This window comes from Hoplias malabaricus, chromosome 17 (assembly GCF_029633855.1).
Source record: "Hoplias malabaricus isolate fHopMal1 chromosome 17, fHopMal1.hap1, whole genome shotgun sequence".
Classification (NCBI taxonomy): domain Eukaryota; kingdom Metazoa; phylum Chordata; class Actinopteri; order Characiformes; family Erythrinidae; genus Hoplias; species Hoplias malabaricus.
In genome coordinates this window covers 14,594,541-14,618,183 of record NC_089816.1, presented here as the reverse complement: position 1 = coordinate 14,618,183, position 23,643 = coordinate 14,594,541, and the positions used below count along the sequence as shown (strand labels likewise).

The window sequence follows — 23,643 nt, the reverse complement described above, 5'->3', positions numbered from 1 at the left end:
CACTGAACCCATTGCTCTTGTAGGGGATTGAATGACTGGGTGCAATACAGCGAATTAACATTAGCATCATAAAGAGAGACAGATGCAATTGTTTCTGTCAAAACACAACCTCCTCATCCCCAGAATGCAAGGTCTTAGGCCTTAGGCAGTGTATTCATAACCATTTAAAAAAAAAGTACACATTTTGGAATTCCTCTCTGAGGAGTTGTTGTTTATTTAGGCAGACATTTTTGGGTCAGGTGACCTGCTCAAGGGCGCCTCAACTGTTGATGTTGTGGGAGGAAACAGCACCTGCCCCCTGCCCTCACTAGGTCATGGCTGCCCCAAGGGTGTGCCCCAAGGACCCACGCATTCTGTCATTCTCTGTTGATAATTGTCTTCCCCACCTTCAGAAATAAACATATACCCCTTTTATCTTTTTGTCTCTTTCAGATCTGGACAAGGACCACCCGAAGAGTGAGGGGGGTGTGGTCTGGAGAGTGACGGGCGGCCTGTTCAACCTTACCAAAGGAGCCGTAGGCGCCACCCTCGGAGGTGTGGCCTGGGTGGGCAGCAAAAGTTTCGAGTTGACCAAGACGGCTGTGACGAGTGTCCCAGCGGCTGGCGTGGGATTGGTGAAGGGCAGTGTCTCCGTGGTAACGGGAGGGGTGGGGGCGGTGGGCTCGGCGGTGGCTGGGAAAGTTACGACAAAGAAGAAAGACAAGTCTGATTAGACCGGCTAGCAGCTCCGCTCCTCCGTTTGCTTTGATGTGTCCGTTAATGTCTGAACGGGTGTGTGGTCACTCTCTTGGGTTTAAGTGTTTGAAAACAGTAAGTAAACCAAGTTCAGACAGAAGTTGCCCTCTTGTGCTTGATGAGGATCTGCTCATACCTCCCTGAGCCTGTTCGCACTAGAAGACCACCCAGATAACTCGCATCAGAAAAGGCACAAAAGGGCAACTTCTGCTAGCGTAGACTGCTACTTTGGGATGTGTGTTTGACCCTTGGGATCTCATGGTTTTCGTCTGATATGTTGATTGTATGATTCTGTTTGTTCGTTGGACTTTATTTAACGGCTGAGGGATGGGACTGTTCTATTTGAGTCACGGAAAAGAGACGTAGATCCATCTCCATTCTTTAAAAAGATAGGATGCAGTATGTCTGCGGGAGGACCATTTATGTATAATTTAATTAAAGGCTGTACATGTCCAAGAATAACACCATGTTGAATACAGACAATGCTGCGTTCATGAACACTGGCAGTTCCAAATTTTCCCATTCCTAAATGTCTAATTTAGTCACGACTGGAGCTGTTTACAGATGGGGAAAGTGGGCTACTGCTTCTTTGGATGCATACACAAAGTTCATTTAAAACTAATTGTTGAGCTCTTTTTGTGCTTCGTTTATTTTAAGTGGAGGAAGGCAGTTGTGGTCCACTAGAGTACCATGAAAATCCCATAAACATGTGCAGTTTGATGAAAAGTATTGCACAGAATGACTTCACTTGACCGTTATCTAAGTACTGTCCAGTGTTTGTTGATATCACCAACTAATAACTTATTAAACACAAATAGAAACTCAAATGTAAGGTTAAAACATGCTGAAATCCTGCTTTCTGAGCCCTTAAGCGTTATGACTTTCTGAATGAGAATTGCAAGTTGGGAGAGCGTCCACATACATGTTTCCCACTTGGTGATGGGGGAGTTCCCAGCTGTTCATGAACGCATCACGAGTTCAAAGTTTTGTATTTGATTTTTTTTTAATGCTAATCCTTTTTCCCTAATTTATCACACCTGATTCAACTCATCATCTAATTATCAACCCCTTAATTGGCCGGAGGAGCAGGGGAAAGGCTTGGAAACCCCAGCACTGGGAATGCAAACTGCTTTAATCAAAGCTGGGTGAAGTCCTGCTGCAAAACAGCAGCAGTTTCAGCTCAGATCCCGAGTCATCATTAAAAACTAAAAAGGGTTCTCCATAAGAGAAATGCAGAAATGTTCAAAATTGATTACTTCACAGAAATAAAGGGTGTTCTTTTTAAAAATAAAGCTGACAAAAAAGGTTCTTTGGAGCTATGCTACTGTACAAATTACAACCACATTTGGTTCCCTTCAAACTCTACCAGATTGGTGCTTTAAAGATGGACTGTGAGTGTGAATGTATGCGAATGAATATGTATCTGAGTTAGTGGTTTATGAGCAAGTTCCGTGAGATGTTTCCGTGAGAACCACAACTGAACCCTCCCTCCTGGAATCTAAACTGGTCTGTCTTTGACATTGCACCAAAGAATATGTTTTTGCAGCTTTATTAATTTAATTTAATGGACGTTCCACCATAAAACTAGCCTTTATATTTGTTTTGTTATCCGTTAATGTGATGTTATGTAGTATTCTGTAGCACAGCATTACATCCCTCAGCCATTTCAGTTTAATGCGTTACGTTTGTTTTTGTTCATCAGTGTTTTCCCACTACACTTCCCAGCATGCATTACACATACGTTGTACAACCACGCCATGAAGAAATGCTAACTGCTGGCGTAGGCTGGCTCCATGTAGAGACTTGTAAATATAGACGTCACGTTACGTTGCTATCAGGCTCCGAAGCAGTAGCAACAGTTTAAACATTCCTGCCACCTTCAAGGTACATCACTCAGATGTTCTGAGTATTTAAACCTGAAAATCTCACCCAGAGCATGTTGGGGCACAGCTGTAGGAGTTCAGAAGGTGTGTTTAAAACAGATGAACCAGTGGTTGAATTTTTCATTGTAGCTGGAGCGCCTCTTTAAAGAGCAGTGTTTTTTCTTAGTCTTTGAGTCGGAAGAGAGACGAATTCAATGCAGTTCTGTGGAATTCCACTTCGTACCTTTCTCCATCTTTCATCAAAGTTTGGATAACATTGTTCTTCACACTGCATGTAAAAACTGAAAAACACACACACACACACACACACGCACTTCTTCAGCACTTGATCATGGCTAAGCCAAGGTAATGGATGTTCAATCACACCTGACTGAGGAGAAGATGTGGTTTTATTTACTCTAAGAAACAGGCCCATTTACAACACACCAGAGGCGCTTAACATGCGCATTATTTTTGCTTACAGAGGTGGGATCTGACGTTGCTGTGGTTCATGTGCCTCCATCCGTCACAAGGCTTCAGGGTTTGAGCCTCATACGTATTCTCTTCCTCCTGAATTCTTTCGACGTTTACATCTCACAGAGGTCCGATTTATTACACTATACGATATGCATGTGGAAATCTCCTTCTCTTTCTCCCATTCCCATTTCTTCTTCTTATTATTATTTAACTGATATCTGTATTTGTTTGTTAGCTCATTACGGTTATTTTCAAGCTTGGCATGCTATTCCTCAACACTGCTGCATCGCATGCTTCCAGCTGTGCTCTTTCACACTGTGCTGTTCAGTTTTGTAGTTCGTTTCTTTCCGTTTTCATGATTCGGGTGGGTGACCTACCGTCTTGGAGACTCTGTTACTATGAGCTGGATTTTGGGGGGAAATATATACAAGTAGATTTTTGTCTATTATAGAACTATTTTTGCTAAATTGATGCTGTATTCTACAATTAAAGCAATTCTGTATTTTAGACGAGTGCCGTGTTGTTTATTATGTTATATATAATAACAATCTATATCTCTTGAGGAGATCGGGGTTTGAAGATTTTTGACAGAAAGAGGAGGTGATTTATGCCATTTTCTAATAGTAATGTATTAAAGGGACCGTCTTAGAAACCTGGAAATTGTGGATATGCTTAATACACACTATGTCCATCACTGTGTGGACAACTCTTAAAATCAGTGAATTCAGTTTCTTTAAAGGGTACCGAGTGTGGACGCACACAGCTTGTGTAATCACCATGGAAAAGCAAGTGAAAAAAATGAAATGGCACCCTCTAGAGTAGCTGTAAATGAGCCTAAGTGTGCCATGCCTAATGCTGGGGGTCATCGACCAAGGGGTTTAAACGCTACCATCATTGAACCTGTTTTCTCTGTGGTGATGGAGCTCCATCCTTGGCGCTGGAGGGTGTTTGTGATCCAACATTCCAAATCCTCACAGAAATGTTCCAACATCTAGTGCACACTCTTCAAGAAGAGTGTGCAGTGAACGTGCGGTGAACTGAATGCGTATTTGTTTTTATTTGGGCATTTCTCTTTAGAAAGACAAAAACCACGTGTCTGCACCTCGCAAGGTCACAAAACTGTAAGAAAAGAAAGACACTTGCAGTTTCAGTGATATAATTAAAGCATATCGTTGTAACTTAAGTCCGTGTCATGGAAAGAAATGGGGTTTGAGTTTCATTGCAGGTCTGATCACTGTAGCGTACTGTTCTCCACTGTACACTAGGTATCCGTTTTCCTTTGTGCATCTGTGTGCTTGAAAGTAGCTGAGGTTCTCCACCCACCATCCAAACTTTTATCAAGGAAACGAGCGCAGGTGCTGAATCAAATGAACCTGATGGTGTTTTGTAATGACAGGGCATTATCATGTTAGTCAACAACGACCAGGATTCGCCTCCTGTTCAAGAGGTACATGGTTTAATGAAAGTTTAAATGCTTCCTGTTCAGTGCTTAATTTATTTTAGATGCAAAGCACCTCATGGAATTGACATCTCTCTCTCTCTCTCTCTCTCTCTCACACACACACAAACACACACATAAATAGAGTACTGTGCCAAAAATGTTACTTCAAAATGGAATTAATTCTTTATTACTTTAAAGGAAAAGACAACAAAGTGCTGTAAACAGCAATAAAGTCAGTATCATATGTGGTGGCCATTTTCTTTTTTCTTTTAAATCGTAAATATTAGTCCTAGATAAAGTTCATACAGCTTTATAAAGAAATTAAATGGTTATTTTTACTGAGCGTCTTGGAGAATCTGCTAAAGATTTTTTTTAATTAATTTATTTTTTTTAAAGTTGGATTGTCACTTCTTTTTCAGTCAAAAACACAGGAGCCTTTTACTATGTTTTTATTTGATTTTTGTTTTTTTAACATAACCTCTTTAGTAAGTTGCTTTCTTTACAGACACATTTTTTGTAACATTATTATTATTATTATTATTGGCAAAGAAAAATCTAAAATGTTTTTGTATTGATTCAATGCAGAAATCGTAAATAATATCTATATAATCGTAATAAAGATCTATAACAGAATTGGTGCTCGGAAAAACAGTGTCTAAAAATTTAGCACAGTACTGTACACAGTCAAACTCACTCACATTCATTCATTCATTCAAGGTCAGGACCTGCATTTTATGTTCTGCATTCTATGTACTGCTGTCAGGTCATTCCTGAATATTTGAAAGAAGGATGTAGCCAAGCTGGGTACTGAATGTAACATTAAATAATACTAAACTGAACTGAAAAAGAGGATAAAGACAAATATAAAATCATAGCTGTGTTAATGTCATTTGAATTCAGTATATATTTGTTTCTCTGATCAAGTGCTGTGTTCCTGAAAAAAAACAACAACTCAGAAATCAAGTGGCTGCAACATTCACAAGTTTATTGCATGGTGTTTTACCATTTTTCTATTTAGCGCATGTGTTTTCTGGAGAATACTTTTGGTCCTCCACCCACAAACCTCCACCTTTTTACCAAGGAAACAGGCCCAGATACAGAACAAATGAATCAGATGGTGTTTGTTAGTAAATCAGTAGGTTTCTAAAAGTGGGCCGTGATTCACCTCCTGATCGTCGTGTGATCACGTTATTTTGGTTTGTTTTGTTGGGGTTTTTTTGTGCTGTTCGTCGAGCGAGCCTCTGAGCCGATAGTGCAAATATGTTGGACATGACTCGAAGGATTAAGGCATCAGTAGAAATGTAGAAAAATAGTTGTGCATGTGTGTGATCATTCTGCTTACAAAAAAGGTACAAAGCTTTTGTCCTCCACCAGCGACAGGGACATGTTTTTGAGCTCCTCGGGCGAGTTGACGGCTCTGTAGCCCAGCTCCTCCAGGACCTGCTGACAGATTGTCTGCGTGTGGTCCACGATTTCGTGCGACAGCTTGAGCCTCCAGATCTCGGCGTTGGCGGCCGAGTCCCTGACCGTGCCGTACTTGTGCTTGGCCGACACATCGTTGCTGCCCCTCGTGTTGTTGCGGATCCACTCCTCCACGCTCTTCTCCATGGACAGGCCCAGAAAATCGTAAATCTCCCTGGTCTTTAGGAGTGGGTTGTGGGCCAGGTCCTCGTACCTTACCAGCATGTACCTGCCCCGCAGCCAAGGGGGCCGGCTGGAGACGGTGCTGATGGACCGGAGGACATCCTCGCAGATGGTGCTAAGCTGGGTCAAATCCAGATTGTAAGGTTTGCGTCCGGTGGCTCTCCAGATCCTCCATAGGCGGTAGGTGTCTCGGAAAGTCTCGATGCGTGACGACAGTATGCCTCGTGGGTCCCGGACCAGCTGGATGACCTTCAGGTTCAGACGAGGGTCCTCGATGAGCGCTCTGAGGTCCCCGATCTCGGGTATACGCACTGTTTTAATGGCAACGTGGCGCCTCTCTCTGCAGGACTCAGCTGCCTGGGTCAGGTTGAGCGAGGCACACTTCCGGATGCACTCCCCTTCTTCCAGGTATGCCTCGGTGGGGCTCAGAGCGTCACACAGCGGCGGAGAGCAGAGGGCTTTGCTGGCCCCTCTGCGGAACAGCTTGTCCGTGGTGTGGTTAGCAGGCTGGGGCTTGATGTAGCTTTCCAAGAAGTAGAGGTCACAGTCGTACAAGCTCCGGAGGAGATCCCGACTGGCCCCCAGCATCACTCTGCGGTCAGCCGCATTCCTGCTGTGAGTGAAGTGAGGGATCAAAGTGGCCTGGACATGATAAAGAGGCTCAAACAGGTAGAAAACGTCCGAGTGATGGTTGAAGAGCTGGCCCACGAAGGAGGAGCCGCTGCGAGTGGTGGCCAGAATGAGGATGTGGACCTTCTTGGAGTTGTTGTTGTTGTTGTAGAAGTAGTAGGGAAACTCCTCGCACAACCCTCCCAGCGCCTCGCCCTCGGGCCCCTGGCTGCAGTTCAGAGCGCTGGGCACGGGGCAAAGCTGAAAGGTCTTTCCGGTTAACGTTCTGATTGCTGTGTACTGGATGGCGATGGACGCCAAGCCGAGCAGAATCACAGCCTTCCAGGAACATTGCATGGCTGAGTAACTTCATTTAGATGATCCGCGCTGATTTGATGCCCATCGGCGAAGTGACAGCTGAGAGAGGGAGACACACAGGGTCAGTAATGGACTGGAGCTTTGTTTAGTTCATTAATGAAATGACAAATAGAGAGGTCTGCTGTGTTACAGGGGAAATAAGACGAGCAAGTGCATGAACTGATAAAAAGTGCTTTTAAAACCAACGTGTTGATGCTGTAGAAACAAAGCCTGCATTTCTAAGAGAAATGTATGTAGACTTTTTTTTCCTTGTCTTTTTTAAAGCATTTCTGAAGGTCCAATTTCTAAGATAGTCACATAATGAAAAGCAACTGTTTTCAAATCCTCAGAAAAAGTAATTATCTGAAAAATAGAGATGCCTTTATTTTTGGACACTGCCAATATGATAATAATAATAATAGGTTTTATTTATACAGCACCATTCATGAAAAAGATGCAGCTCAAGTGATTTACAATCAATACAAAGCCAAAAGCCGGATAAGCGGTGGATAATGGATGGATGGATGGACAAAGCCAAAAGAGTAATACATTTCAAAAAGTAATAGCAGCAGCTGAAAGTGATATTAAGGTAAAAACAATGATATTAAGGTAAAAACAAAATCAACATGCAATGGATAAACCATTCTATGTATAAACATAGAACACATGTTTTTAAATATAATATCACTGTAAAAAAAAACAGTGTAAAACTGTAAAGGTGAAACTGGTTATTTTTATAAAATAATAACAGAAAACACTTTTAAAAGTAAACACCGTCACTCACTCACTCGCCACCACCAAGCATCAGTTTTGCGGAGCAAGTAAAACACCCTGCGATGCTTCTTAAAGGGTTCTTAATTAAAGGTAATGGTTATGATTAGAACCATGGTTCGTTGCCTGCAGAAACCACTCGTCAGCTTAAAAAAGGAGATGTCGAGTATGGCTCTAAACAGCAGCAAACCAAGTTCTTCTATTGTTATGATCCCCTTATTTCTAACAACAGAAGAACCCTTTTTAGTGCATAACACATTTCCCATCAATCCCAAAAACCTTTGAAGCATTACAATGCACAGTAGCACTGTCTTTAATTATGAGCCACTGAAGGACCATATTTTTTTTAAAGGAACGAATGACTAAGGCCCAGTTGAACAGCTTTTTCAGACTCATTTCCCCAGAAACAAAGAGTCCAGAAGTTTGAAATCACTTCTCTGTTGTTAAAACACTTGATGATGTTATGCTCCACAGACTCCATCGTTTATACGAAGCTGTAAAAACTGAAGGAATGTCTGAAGTGTCCAGAACTACAAACAGAGCCGTGGACGGTTCAGAAACGCAAGGACGGTGTTTCTACTCTCAATTTTACCAGCTCTACCTGTTGCTCTGCATACTTTGTTAGCGTCCTTTTACCTTGTCCTTAAATAGTCAGGACCCCCACAGAGCAGGTGTGATGTGGTGGTGGATCATTCTCAGCGCTGCAGTGACACTGAAGTGGTGGTGGTGTGTTAGTGTGTGTTGTGCTGGTGCGAGTGAATCACTCAGTAGTGCTGCTGGAGTTTTTAAACCCTGTGTCCACTCTGTGAGACACTCCTCCCTCATTGGTCCACCTTGTAGATGTAAAGTCAGAGACAGTAGCTCATCTGTCGCTGCAGAGTGTGTGTCGGTCGTCCTCTAGTTCTTCATCAGTGACACAGGACGCCGTCGGCTGGATGTTTTTGGTTCTCAGTCCGGCACTGACTGAGAGCTTTAAAAACTCTAGCAGCACTGCTGTGTCTGATCCACACTGTGACTGCAGCGCTGTGAATGATCCAACGCTCTGTGGAGGTCCTGACTACTGAAAATCAGTCTCAAAAGGGGCTCACGAGTTATGCATAGCTACAGATGGACCACAGTCTGTAATTGTAGAACTACAAAGTGCTCCTGTACAGTCAGAAGGTTTTGTTTTTATGGATATGTCTGATTTACTGTTACTGAATGAAATAAAGGCTATTATTATATTATTAATAATTAAGATATAGTCAAGCCATGACTGAAGAAGTCTGGAAGGGTCTGGAAATGGCAGACAGACCTCTGGTTCTTGTCTGTGGAATGTTTCTAAGCTCTCAAGCACTGATCAGCATCCTCTCAGTATCCAGTGCCTGCAGCAGACAGCAGCTTTTCCCTGAAACCATCTCTTGTCTGTGATACTGCACGTGCACCATGGATCTTCCCATATTCCCCCCCTCTTTAATCACAGAGCTTGCAGTGTTCTGAGCTAAGGCACCTGTGGAGAGTGGGTGTCAGGGGTCTGGGCTGCACACACCGCACGCCTCGTGCATATGACGGCCATCGGTCTACAGCAGGATGTGCCGCCTCACCGCAGTGGAAACGCACGCGCTTTCCACTGAGAGTGAGAAATGTAAAACGCATCTGTGAACAACAGCAGCTCGAACCCCCAAACCCCATCATAACAGGCAAAAGAAAAAAGCAAAGCAAAGCAGCCCACCCCCGTTCACTTGCCTCGTACTGCCTCGAGCGCGAGGGTCGCACACTCAAACCGCAGCCACGCGCGCAGTCTCCTCCGTGTGAGTTAACATCTCAGCATCAAACAAAAAAATAAAAATAAAAAACAGCCCTCCGCGCGCGTGCTCCTTCCTTCGCAGCGCGTGTCCGTCAGAGAGAGTCCGTCCACGGCGGGAACGAAGGTGACCACGGCGAAGTCCGAGCAGAGCGTGGAGTAAAAGAAAAAAAAAGATTAAAGCGTCACTGTCAGGTGGCCGACTCTTAAAATCCGCTGAATGCACTGCACGCGCCAGGCGTCAGCACCACTCTCGCGCCCTGCACTCTTAGCTTTGATCTTTGAGTGCACGCGCGCAAACGAGAGAGAGAGAGAATGTGCGTGCGCCTGAGCCACTTGTTCTTTTTAAAGCGGCTCTTCTTAGTGAATCACACGAACCGAATCACACGTTCAAATGAATCGAGCTGTTTACACGATTCGATTCATTTGAATACCCGTCAAACGTTTATAAACAGACACTAGAACAAAGCAGAAATACAAATAACGTCACACAATGAATCTTAAAGCAAGCTGAAATTTAAAGTGAAATTAATTTAATCTAATTTCCCTCTCATCTCTAATCTTTCTAGCTTGAATATGCTGTGGCCTTCCAGGTGGATAATATGAACACTTGTTCTCTTGTGCATTTACATCACATGCCGTGACCTTGTCAACGTCATATTGACATCAGTTGTGTCTATTCACAGGCATAAGACAGCTCCATGTAGTTTCTCCTATGGCGTCCCTCAGGGCTCAGTCCTCGGCCCGCTAATCTTCATTATCTACATCCTCCCACCACCAGTTCTAAAGTCTTGGATGGCAACCATTTTTTTAATGAAACAATAAAAAATCAGAAGTGATGCTAATTGCTTCTCCAGCCCCACCCCCTTAAAGAAAGTTTGATTGCACTCACTGAAAATCCCAGATTGTATTATATCCTCTGCCCAAGCTCATCATTATAATAGTCTTAGAACCCACGCTATCATTTAATTGTCACATAAAAAAGTTGCTAAGATTGCTTTCTTCCATCTTCAGATCATCCCTCTCCTTCACACTAAGTAACTGAGATCCTTATTCACACATTCATCAGTCCTTCCCTGTTTTTCCCTCTAGGCTCTGCATCCAGGGTGGGATCGCTTTTAGTGTAAACTCTGGAACACTGTTCCTACCCACCTGTTCTTCTCTGGTTTCTTTCAGAACATAGCTGAATGCTCTTCACCTACAGCTTGCTTTCTCAAGTCTGTAACTGTTACAACACTGAGGTCCCACTGTGAGGAAACAGAGACCTAATGAACATCACTGAGGACAGAGAGTGGCACGGTGGTGCTGCAGAAAGAGTCGCTGTCAAACCGCTTTATTGTCAGGGGGCCTTGGTTCAACCCTTGCCTCGGGTGACTGTCTGTGAGGAGTGTGGTGTGTTCTCCCTGTGTCTGCGTGGGTTTCCTCCGGGTGACTGTCTGAGAGGAGTGTGGTGTGTTCTCCCTGTGTCTGCGTGGGTTTCTTCCAGGTGACTGTCTGTGAGGAGTGTGGTGTGTTCTCCCTGTGTCTGCTTGGGTTTCCTCCGGGTGACTGTCTGTGAGGAGTGTGGTGTGTTCTCCCTGTGTCTGCGTGGGTTTCCTCCGGGTGACTGTCTGTGAGGAGTGTGGTGTGTCTGCGTGGGTTTCCTCCGGGTGACTGTCTGTGAGGAGTGTGGTGTGTTCTCCCTGTGTCTGCGTGGGTTTCTTCCAGGTGACTGTCTGTGAGGAGTGTGGTGTGTTCTCCCTGTGTCTGCGTGGGTTTCCTCCAGGTGACTGTCTGTGAGGAGTGTGGTGTGTTCTCCCTGTGTCTGCTTGGGTTTCCTCCGGGTAACTGTCTGTGAGGAGTTTGGTGTGTTCTGCCTGGGCTTCCTGCAGGTGTGCTGGAGTGTGGGTGACTGCTAAAGTAGCCACAGGTGGGAGTGACTAGGTCTGTGACTGGGTGAATGTGTGATGCCCTGAAGGACTGGCACTCTCTCTGGGGCTCTGGGGTGTGTTCCTCGCCTGTACTCAACTTTGCCAGGTAGGCCCTGGACCCATGGTGAAACTTTCAATGTATTTGCATCGAATTTGAATGAGTGTCTATAAAGGTCTTTGGACATTTAGTACATGGCTGAGATCCTCATCAGTGAGCAGCAGAATCAGATTCACTCAATTTAAGCCTCTTTGTAGACAGGAGACAGCTACTTCAGAGGACAGTCAACTCTTTTGGAGTCACTCCTTACGGAACAGATGAGAATAAAGCTGATTCAGCATCAGGGAATCGATTCTGGGAAACGGTTCCGAAAGAATCGATTCAGTAAACGGAATCGAATTCCGTGTCACTACAGTAGACTCGATTCTAGAACGCCCCGCTTCCACCCGTTTTGAACCCTCGCTGATGTCAGTTAGAACCGTTATTTTTAACCCACCCATATTCTGGCAATCCTGAGTTATGATTGGTTAGTTTGCCTCGCTCCTGCACATGGATTGGCTGAGCAGTTCATACCCAGGCTGAGCCAACCAACTAGTTAGGGGAAAAAATCATTATCAAAGCATCCAAAGTTAAAACAAGTGCTTTTCTCTCCTATTGTATGATGCTATGATTAAAATGACCCAGTTTCTACGCTCATTGTCCATTTTAGTATATGCTTTCAATATTGATCAAGGGGCCTGGGGTTGTGGGTTCGCTCCGGGTGACTGTCTGTGACAGTCTGTGAAGAGTGTGGTGTGTTCTCCCTGTGTCTGCGTGGGTTTCCTCCAGGTGACTGTCTGTGAGGAGTGTGGTGTGTTCTCCCTGTGTCCGCATGGGTTTCCTCCAGGTGACTGTCTGTGAGGAGTGTGGTGTGTTCCCCCTGTGTCTGCGTGGGTTTCCTCCAGGTGACTGTCTGTGAGGAGTGTGGTGTGTTCTCCCTGTGTCCGCATGGGTTTCCTCCAGGTGACTGTCTGTGAGGAGTGTGGTGTGTTCTCCCTGTGTCCGCATGGGTTTCCTCCGGGTGCTCCGGTTTCCTCCCATGTTCCAAAAACACACGTGTGTTGCCCTGTGAAGGACTGGTGCCCCCTTCAGGGTGTGTTTCTGCCTTTTGGCCTGTATTTTTAGATAAGCTTTGGACCCACTGTGACCCTGAATTGGACAAGTGCTTACAGACAATGAATAAATGAATGAATTTACTGTTTACAAGGAATATTTTACCTGTTAATTTGCATACATTGTTAGACATCTTTTAGTTTGTACTTCAATGGTCAGGACCCACACATCAGTGAGTGTTAGATAATTCTCAGCGTTGCAGTGATGAGTGGATCAGACACAGCAGTGCTGCTGGAGTTTTTAATCCCTGTGTCCACTCACTGTCAGCTCTGTTACACACACCTACTTTCCTCCTTGTAGATGAAAAGTCAGGGACAGCAGCTCAGCTATTGATTGGATACTTTTGGTATTTTGTCAACGTGTCACTTACGGAGCTAAGAGTGGTCTACTGCCTAAAATATACCAGCTCTGGGATGGTCCTGTTGGGGTCCTATGCAGAGTAACAGATGGAAGGGAGTCTAGTTCAGCTAAACACACATAAAAAATATTTGGAATAAAATCTATGAAGTGAGGTGCAGTCTTAAAAATAAAGGGGTTACAAAGGGTTCTCCGAGGGATGCCACAGAAGAACCAGTTTTGGTTCCATAAAGAACCATTTTTGCTGATATGTTTAAATGGGTAAACGTATCAAGTGATGGATTGGAACCACAAGCCTGGTTCTTTATGGAACCAAAAGTGGTTCTTCTATGGCATTGCTCAAAGAACCCTTTATAGCACCTTTATTTGTATAAGTGTGTAGCATACCCTGCTGTAGCCTCCAGCCATTTCACACACCCTCAGTCTCTCTCCAGCACTGTTTGAGCATTGTCTGTGTCTCGCTTAGTCACTTCTGACACATAAAGGCATTTTCTCTTGTTCTCTTGTTGTTAAACCTTTAAAAATGCAGTCTAAAATATGTTTCTAACATTCACACTGTAGGGATTATTGTTAATCTAAAGGTGTTCTCAGGTGGTACTTAAAACACTTAGAAACTCTCAAAAGACTCAAAAGCTCTCAGAAATGCCCTGCTGCCTCATTTATCAGAAACGGCTCATCTGCAGTTAAACAGGATGTTGATGTGTGAGGGAAGCCACTCTGAGGCTAATTATGCAACCCAGCCCTCAAGGACCCGTCTACATTTCTGTTATGTTTCATTTCCGAGCACACCTGAGCCAGGTAATCAGCGACTACAGCTCTTAATTACCTGGCTCAGGTGTGTGTTTGGAGCTCTAACTGATAAAGAAACAATGAAGAGCTAGATGAAAAACCTCAAGTCAGAATGCTAGGTTAGCATAGCTCGCTAACAGTTGCTAACCAGTTAAACAGTTAGAGAGTTAAACAGTTAAACAGTGCTCATATATAGTTAACATCAGTTCTCAGGGTTCTTATTTATTAGGACCCTCTCTACATTCTGCACATCTGGGCTGCTGCACTATTACTTCTGCCAGAGACTGTAATATTGTTTGTACTTGACTGCTATAGCTGCGCACTTGAGTCTTATATTCAGTTGTATTTACTATTTTTCATAGTATCTAGTTAAGAAGCTACAAACCTAATCTTGTACTTGTGCAATGACTATAAAGATATAGGTAAGATCCACATCCTATCAAACATCTCCCCATCCAACATGGTATTGAAGCCACCTCCATTACCTAAACAGACTGGGTTCTACCTGTGGTGTTAAATTAAAACTCTATTGTTTGTATTTTGTTTGACCAGAGGAGGATGGGTCATCCTTGTGAATCTTGGTTCCTTCCCAGGTTTCTTCCTCCATATTTGAGTGAGTTTTCAATTTCAATCTCTGTTTCGGTACAGCTTTATTGTACTTTATGACACCAGATTGTAAAAAACTTTATACAAATACAATTTCAGAATTTATATTTTTGCTCCTGGGCTCCCCCTAGAGTTGCAGAGTGGAATTCACTTTTGCACAGCACTGTCCTGTGATCAAGTTTTCCGATTCTTTTTCTCTTCTGCACCTCCTCAGTATTTTTAACATAAAGCATTGTGCAGTTCTCGCAGATTTCCGACCCTCCTCCAAAAGTTACATAGCGCAATTTCTGCAGTGCTGAGTCCAGAGTAGCAACGACAAAGGCTCTATTCTCGCTATTTCAGGCCAGTGGAGCACCCCAATGATTTTGAACCCTGTAATTTTAGGGTAAAAATATGACCTACTTTTGCTTTGATATCCTCATTTCTGTGTGAATGATGATTGATGGCAGTCAATCACAAAAAGCAGTGATAAAGTCAGTGAGTGTGGGATTATTCTAAATCACAGACAGTCTCAGCTCCACAGACCCGTCCTGGGGGTTAACCCTAGAGCTCACACTGAGCTCAGAGCTCTGGTGACCTCAGGGTCATATGCAGCTGTTCCAGAGAGTTTAGATATGCATCTGATTAATATGCTAACTACCTCATTATTAAATGGCACAGAGCAAAAGGCCTAGAGCAGAAGGAATGAATTCGCTGCTAATTAATTCAGCCTTTAGAAATTCAAATGAAAGTGCCGCACCTTTTCCTGTACAAAGTGTTCCACCTTTCTCTCTCTCTCTCTCTCTCTCTCTCTCTTACTTTCTATTTTTTTTCTGGTCCTCTTTCAAGGCTCTCACCTGCTCTGTTTTCCTGCTGCACACCCATTTGCATGGAGCCAGACTCCTGCATCTGAAATGGTATTTCTCTCTCTCTCTCTCTCTCTCTCTCTCTCTCTCTCTCTCTCTCTCTCTCAACCACACCATCTTGCAATCTCAGAAGCTGCCAAATGCGAGATTATGGCTGGCTTTAGCTAAATCAGTTTTATCTTTTTGTGTTCAACGCAACTTCAATTTCAATCAGTCTGTGTGCTGAGCCGTAGGAAAATGTGAGGGCCAGCCATATTGGTGCAGCCGAGGATGAGGGGAGGTGTGAAAATAGGTGCCCACCCTCTAATCCAGCTCTCCATATGGAATGAGCCCGCGTGTCAGCATGTGCCGAGCCGATCTCACCTTCTGCGTGAGCTGCAGTGTCAGAAGGGAAAGAGGAAGAAGAGCTTTTAATATAACCCTATTTAACGTGTCAGGTAAACAGACAAGACGATTAAACCTGACTTAATAGGCCATTTGCAACAACATCCAAGGGGTCAGCTGTGGTCAGAGCCTCTGATTAAACAGGGCATGACAATACTTGGGTAAACTGTGATTGAACCGAGCAAGAGAAGCTTGTAGAATACAAAACCCAGCACCAGTGTGTGCTCCTGCCTTTCTTGTAAATATAAATGTATTTCAAACATGATCCTAGCAACAAGTTCCAAAAATGGTTGCAACAGTAGAAAGGCTACCACCATGTTCCACCAGCTTTTATCAACTCTTAGTAAAAGTCTGGGGAATTCACCAATAAAATGTTAATTAGCAAGCACACTATTTCCCCAATGTTCTGTTATACACTCTTAGAACAACTGTCATTGTGGTGGTACCCTCACTGTTACATATTCAGTGCTTTTAGCTAGGGAACATAACTGTACCATATTTTATAATAATATAATAATGGCGACACAAACTCACACATTCACTCACACCTACGGACACATTTGAGCCATCAATCCACCTACCAACTTGTGTTTTTGGCGCCTGGGAAGACACTGGAGTACCTGGAGGAAACCCACGCAGACACAGGGAGAACACACCACACTCCTCACAGACAGTCACCAGGAGGAAACACACACAGACACAGGGAGAACACACCACACTCTGCACAGACAGTCACCAGGAGGAAACCCACGCAGACACAAAGAGAACACACCACACTCCTCACAGACAGTCACCTGGAGGAAACCCATGCAGACACAGGGAGAACACACCACACTCCTCACAGACAGTCACCTGGAGGAAACCCACGCAGACACAGGGAGAACACACCACACTCCTCACAGACAGTCACCAGGAGGAAACCCACGCATACACAGAGAGAACACACCACACTCCTCACAGACAGTCACCCGGAATGGGACTTAAACCCGGGGCTTCTTCACAGCTGTGAGTATTTCTCTATGTGTCTGTCTTAGAAGTTCAGTCTTAGAAGTTGGTTGCATTTTCTCTCACATGATCCAGGCAATCCTTAACACATTTAGTGATGCTGAAGTCTGGCTCTGGGGTGGTCAGTTCATCATTCCACGACCTTGCACTGTATCTTTTTCAGTCAATGTCAAAATATTTGCTTTAAATCTCTGATACAAATCTCTGATTTCTCTTTTTACCTCCAAAGTAATCATCAAATTACTCGGTTAAGCCCTGATAGTGCCGTGTTTGTGTTTCCCTTGTGGCCTGTGGTAGGGTTTCAGTTTGCATTCAGTGGAACTGCCTCTTCTTCCTGACCCGAATCGCTCTCCCGCAGTCTTAATGAATATGAGTTTCTCTGCGATGGTAACTCTGCTGATGGATTGCGAGTCAGGCTTGGTTAGGTCTCGGCTGGTCAAGGTTGTTCCTGCGGCAGCTCCGGATCGCCGCCTGTGGAATGAGGAGGCTGGCTTTAGTGTGTTTAATTGAAATGAGTTTGTGCCGGAGAGAAGTGGTAGGAAAACAGTGGAGCTGACAGGCTGAGCTCTAATTGAGACGAGACCGGTCTGGGCGCTGCCCATTAACAGCTTGGAGAGGACACAGACAGAGGACATTGCTTTTTCGGATTAAATGAAGAGTCCGGCACTAGCAGCCTGAGGCTGATACACATACTAAATATCCCTGCTGTCCAGAGAAAGCCATGTGTCTCCATTTTTTTCAGATTGGCATTTTTCTCATTTTCAAATTTTGAACACATTAATAAAAAATACTCAAAAATATTTTGGACTAAAATCTGTACATTATTTTCAGTGCATCCGCACATTAATTTGGAAATTTTGCGGATAGATAAGAGCACTGAGTTAAAATGGAGAAAACACGAATGGAGAAGACAATGAATAGAAAAATCAGAGCTTCTGCTCCTCACTCCTCACTGCTGTGTGCTCAGGGTCGGGGCGAACAGCAAGTGGCTCATTATCATTTAAAGGAACAGGCGCCGAAACCAGGGGGAGGACAGTGCTGTGCGCTCAGGGTCGGGGCGAACAGCGAGCTGCACATTATCATTTAAAGGAACAGGCGCTGAAACCAGGGGGAGGACACTGCTGTGGGGTTTGATCCTTGTGGTGTTTTGACCAAAGCAGGTCACAGACATTTCATTAAGACCCAGAACTGTGTACACTTGTGGAAAAGGGTTAGAATATTTCTCCTTTAACCCCTAAACGTGGCCATAACATAAGGTTTTTAAATAAATATGAAAATATCTGCATTCATATGAATGCTAATACACAGCCATGGCTAAAATTGTGTACTCTTGGTTCATTTGAAATCAACAGGCTGCAGTTTGCTCCAGTTTCCTGTGAGTGGGAGTCAGGGAGGTGTCTGTGAGCACCTGTAACTCTCAGCTTCCCCCAGCGTGCTGCATCTGCAGAAATCTTTTTGTTTTTCTTTTTTTTTTTTTGCCTGCTGCTCTCAGAGGGGACCGGGGGGCTTCGTGTGGGCGCTGATCCAGATGGCGGACACAGAGCATGTCGGCAGCGACCGGTTCCCCCAAGGGCAGGAAGCTGATCTGGGCACACAAACAGCAGCCAGTTCCTCTTTTGTATTCGCAGTGTCTCTGCGCTTGTGCCGATCTCCTGCCCCCAGTGAAGCCGAGGAAGGCCAACCATGTTAAGTGGAGCCTTGTAATACATACTGCCCTCATTTGAGCAGAGAGTCAGGGCTTCACCAGTGCTCTGAGAGCATTCTAAACAGCTGCAAGCCCTTGACGGACAAATAATTGCGCAAATAGTGTCTTGATAAGTAATCTGTGCTGCCGATATGCTGCAGGGAATGGCTCTGGGTTTCGCAGGAGGTCAGAGGAGCAGGGCAGGGTTCAGGGCCAAGGTTCTGAATAATTCAAATACAAGTCACTTCAGGACTTTACCTCCTCCACATTCTGGAGCAAAAACCCTTATAAGAAAGTCTACTGCTGTCTCGTTGAATGAGAAATGATGCACAAGTCGTGTTATTCATTCATTCATTCATTCATTTTATGTAACTGCTTCATCCTGAATTCTGTTGCGGTGTTACAGACCCAACATGGAGTCATTGGACGCAACAGACCTGGACAGACACAGCCAATCCACCTTCTAAAAGTGTGGGAGGAAACCCACGGAGACAGAGGGAGAACACACCACACTCCTCACAGACAGTCACCCGAAGCAGGACTCGAACCCACACCCTCCAGGCCCCTGGAGTGGGTGACTGCGATATTACCTGCTGTGCCACCGTGCCGCCAATTGATATTGATTGATTCATTAATTCATTATCTGTAAGCGCTTATTCAGTTCAGGGTCGTGATGATGCCAAAGCCTACCCGGAATCACTGGGCGCAAGGCAGGAACTCACCCTGGAGAGGGTGCCAGTCCATCACAGGGCGACACACACTCACACCTTCACTCACACCTATGAACACTTTTGAGTCGCCAATCCACCTACCAACCACACCGAACTCCTCACACACCTCCTCACCTGGAGCGGGACACAAACCCACAACCCTAGGACCCTGGAGCTTTGTGACAGTGACACCTATCTGCTGCACCACTTTTATTGAAGTATTGCTTTAACCAAAAGAAAAAGCCTTAAAATTAGTCGAAACCAAGACCAAACGAGACAATTTAAACCCAAAAGTAGTTCTACTAGCGCCTCATGTTGGAGGATATCACTCAAAAGGCCAGGGTTGCTGGAAGCTGAAGATTTTTAGATCACGTTAACATTTGCCCGGTGTAGAGAGGTTTAATTAAACACCTTCAATGATTAAAATTGAAGCCTCATCTCTGTGGCTAATTAACCCAGAGGAGTCATCGCAACCCTCAGTTCAGACTGAAATTACTGAGTGGGGAAATATTATTTCTCACTGAGCGCCACCAAGGCCTTAATGTGTGTGTCTGTAATGGCCTCTAATAATGATGTATGCCAAGCAAATCGCTTTCAAGTGAGAGCAATTGCTGTCTTGGCCTTCCACTGCTGTCTTGGGCCTAATTGGATGTGGATTATTCCAGAAGCCATATTGTCCCCGATACTGCCGTAAAAAAGCCATATGACCAGAACGAGGCCTCAGAGACGAACAAAAAGAGAAACTGTACAGGATTGAACTGAGGAGGCTGCATCAGTGGAAGCTGGATTAACCGAGTTAAAGGGCACATATTCCACTCCTTCTCCACACGTGAATTTTGGTAAAAATACCACAAGGGTCAAACACTACAGCAGCGCTCTCAGTGCCTGGTCTTTTAAATGATAATAAGCCGCATGCGGTTCACCCGCCCTGAGCGCACAGCAGTGAGGAGCGAGGAACAGAAGCTCTGGTTTTTATCTGTTCTCGCTCTGTCCTCTCTCTTCCCCAGTCTCGTTTTTGCTCTTATCTCTCCACACTGTGTCTGTTTTGCTTCATTTAACCTTGTCTTTGCGCTCTTACAGCGCTGTGATTGGGCAAACTCAAACAAGGGGCGGGGCAACTGTAAAGCGCCTGTACTCTACGTCAGAAGCATCTGAGATAAACGCATTATAAAACAGTGCCTCTGGCACTAGGCAATTCATATCTATTTCAGTTATCAATTGCTTTAGACTGTACTTTATCAGCACAGCTTTTAACACACAATGTTACATGACGTTATGGACCACTGTCAACTCACTGTACCTTCCACATTCTTCATTCACGCTGCTCTCTGTTTACACACTGCTCTTTGTTTGTCTTGCTCTAGTGCCAACCAGAAGAGGATGGACTCCCCTTGTGATCCTTGGTTTCTCTCATTGCTTTTTCTTCTTGTTCTGAGGGAGCTTGAGTTCTAAGACCCTGAGTTCTATAAAGCTGCTTTATAACAACAACTACTCTATAGATAATATTGGGTCGAACTGAATGTAATTTAAGGTATATTGAGGTGCACACACTGGGTCATGTGTGTGTGTGTTATATGTGGGTTATTCTTCATGATGTGCCTGATTTCTACAATATTTGCTGTTGTTTTGTTGTACTTTCCCCTGGTCACTTCACCTTTGATTGTGAGGCTGAGAGTCAGCAGTGTGGTCAGTGTTTGTCAGTGCTGTATAACATCGTTACACCAGTAAAGGGTCAGTAAAATGGAAAGCTTGCCGTCTGTGGAAATGCTACAATATGAAACCCTTATCCAGTTCAATGTGACGGTGGGTCCAGAGCCTACCTGGAATCATTGGGCGCAAGGCAGGAATACACCCTGGAGGGGGCGCCAGTCCTTCACAGGGCAACACACACTCACACATTCACTCACAAACTCACACCTACGGACACTTTTGAGTTGCCAATCCACCTACCAACGTGTGTTTTTGGACTGTGGGGGGAAACCGGAGCACCCGGAGGAAACCTACGCAGACACAGGGAGAACACACCACACTCCTCACAGACAGTCACCCGGAGGAAACCTACGCAGACACAGGGAGAACACACCACACTCCTCACAGACAGTCACCCAGAGGAAACCCACGCAGACACAGGGAGAACACACCACACTCCTCACAGACAGTGACCCGGAGGAAACCCCCCTCCAGACGTCTGCTGTGAACAATCCAGCCTCCAGTTTTCCGAAGAAACAGTTTCCCTTTTAAAAGAGCATCCTACTCCACTCAGTTGTGTTCAATTGTGTAAACTATATCACGTCTAGTCCTTTTCTAAAAGTCGTACAGTGTTTTCCCAGTGCGTGCTGTACTCTGGAATGTTCATCATGGAATTTTTCATAGGATGCTTTCCAACACATTCCTGAGAGCAACTCAGGCCCAACAGGGAAGAGCCTATTTATAATGAAGCATGTGTGTAATCTCTGACGGTTCATTGGTTGATGATTTGTGCAGAGCCAAAACCCGGCTTTATTTGGAAGAGTCTGTAATCATCCATAAGGGAGTTATAGGTTCCGCTGGCACGGTACGGCAATAATGTAATAAGAAAATAACACATCCCTAACAATGCAGCATATTTTTTTCACAGCCCTAGGGCATCACACAGGCCTCGGTGGCTACAAATGATATAAATGTATTGGAGCAGAGCTCACGGATAACATTGTTAGCGAGCTGCTGCTGCTGCTTTCCAAAAACAAGCCTATGGCCTGGGGGACCTGTGATATTTCCCACTTTGCTCCCTGCCTTGTTTTTCTGTGATATTTCACAGTGTGAGTATACGGACCCTCAAACCCTTCCATACACCGAGCTCAGAGACCACAGGAGAGATTTAGCACAGAGCTGAGGCTCATACCCAAACACCAATCTACAGAAACAGCTCTCTCTCTCTCTCTCTCTCTCTCTCATTCCGGCTGTGGTCAGGCCTCAGTCGGCTGAAACAATATTAGTCTTCCATGTTTGTCTTCCATAACCCCACGAATAAGCATGGCGCTGATGAATATGCATTTTGTTTGCGTCTACATGTTTTTTTAATCTCCTGAGATAACACCAGACACCATGTTAATCTAATTGACTTCATTTGAAATGCCCTTGTGGAAGGAGCTACGTCAGTGTTTTTCTTTCTGTTATAATCACAGTAATAATCCATGCCCTCACATCAATTTCACACCCTGGGATGGGCTTATCACAAATAAAACAGACAGGTGACTGTAACTTTGAAGGTGACACAGGTGATTCTTTGACGTGAGCACAGTTATGGAGTCTTAACAAAATATCTGTGACCTGCTTGGGTCACCACAAATAGCACAGCACCATTCTCCCGCTGTCTAAAGAGCCCTGTTCCAAATGATGCGTTTCAGTCCCTGTTCCTTTAAATGACACTGAGCTACACGCAGCTCACCCCCTCAATCACGCAGCAGCATCAAGTAAGGCGCACACAAGCTGTTTGCTTTGTTCTCCTCTTTCTCCACTCTCCTTTTTACCTTTATAGCTTGATTCTCTTGTTCCTTGGCTCTCATTTGTATCAGTTTTTCACCATTTATCCTCGTCCTGATTGGAGAAGTTCAGACAAAGGGGCGGGGCAATGCTAAAGTCATTTGACATAAGAAGCGGCGCAGAATCAGAACATCGTGTTTTATTCCATGTGTCCTGACTTGGGCAGCACACTGAAAACAAAATGGGTGGTCATCTTTCACGGTGTGTGGGTTGGTAGGCTTCAGACTGACACAGTAATGTGCACTACACAGCATCTCTCTCACTCTCTCAATCACTACCTGCACAGATTTAGCCAAAGAGAACACATCATTAACCTCCATTCAGTGCAGCCCCCACCCCCCCTTACCACCACCAGCAAACATCCTTCTGAGGAAACAAATCAGCTTCTTTCCTAATTACTCTGACCACTATCGGAATAGACTCCACACAATAAAGCAGTAGAGCTAAATGAGCTCCTCTAAATGAGCTCTTTACCTGCAAGGAGTGAATTAGTCTGAGAAAGAGCCACTTTAACACTGCTGAGTTTACAGAGTATCCCTATGCTAAATACTTTAAATAAGATTCTACATCTCGGTCTCTGGGAAGCACACCTCCAGAGTCTTGGGTTGGATCTTTGGGTCACTGCCTGTGAGGAGTTGCATGGGTTTTCTCTGCAACACACCACTTGTGGTGGTCCTGACCAAAGAGAACAGGATGAGAAAATGATTTTTAAAAGTATGCAGAGCAAAACATGGACTTTGTGTACTATACAAGTGCACCAGTATGGTCAATGAAGCTCAAATGAAGCCTGTGCTAGCTTTTCTCCTGTTGCTATCAGTATGTGAAGAGTGGGAGGAGAGAGTTGCAACACAATGGGCAGCACTTTGAAGACGTTTTATAAGTGGTCAGAAACTTGTAAATAACTCATGAAAGAATAAAGTTACATTAAAACTAAGCACACCATCGTTTTTCTTGTGAAATTCCCAATAACGTTGATGTGTCATCTGACCCTCTTCCCATTGA

At 44.5% G+C, this 23,643-nt stretch overlaps 2 protein-coding genes across 3 annotated transcripts in view; one reads left to right on the top strand and one right to left on the bottom strand.

Moving 5' to 3' along the window:
- The window catches only part of zgc:101566 (Transmembrane protein 263-B-like), a 45,798-nt gene extending 42,215 nt beyond the window's left edge, over window positions 1-3,583 (top strand). The window contains exon 3 of the mRNA XM_066649781.1: window positions 433-3,583. Coding sequence (XP_066505878.1) covers window positions 433-713 — 281 coding nt within the window. The 3' untranslated portion in view covers window positions 714-3,583. The remainder of the gene's footprint in view (window positions 1-432) is intronic.
- Window positions 3,584-5,488: 1,905 nt separating this feature from the next.
- On the bottom strand, window positions 5,489-9,969 carry chst1 (carbohydrate (keratan sulfate Gal-6) sulfotransferase 1). 2 transcript variants are annotated; one of them, XM_066649616.1, is made up of 2 exons: window positions 9,622-9,969; window positions 5,489-7,185 (listed from the first exon to the last, which is right to left on the bottom strand). In XM_066649616.1, exon 2 carries the CDS (start codon window positions 7,123-7,125, stop codon window positions 5,854-5,856), a length of 1,272 nt encoding a protein of 423 aa, XP_066505713.1. In that variant the 5' UTR covers window positions 7,126-7,185; window positions 9,622-9,969; the 3' UTR covers window positions 5,489-5,853. The 2 variants fall into 2 exon arrangements, with proteins under 2 accessions (XP_066505713.1, XP_066505714.1); XM_066649617.1 differs by lacking the exon at window positions 9,622-9,969 and adding an exon at window positions 8,533-8,895.
- Window positions 9,970-23,643: the final 13,674 nt, after the last annotated feature.

Excerpts from the sequence above, each read along its gene's own strand:
- chst1 (XM_066649616.1), bottom strand. The coding sequence starts at position 7,125 with ATGCAATGTTCCTGGAAGGCTGTGATTCTGCTCGGCTTGGCGTCCATC.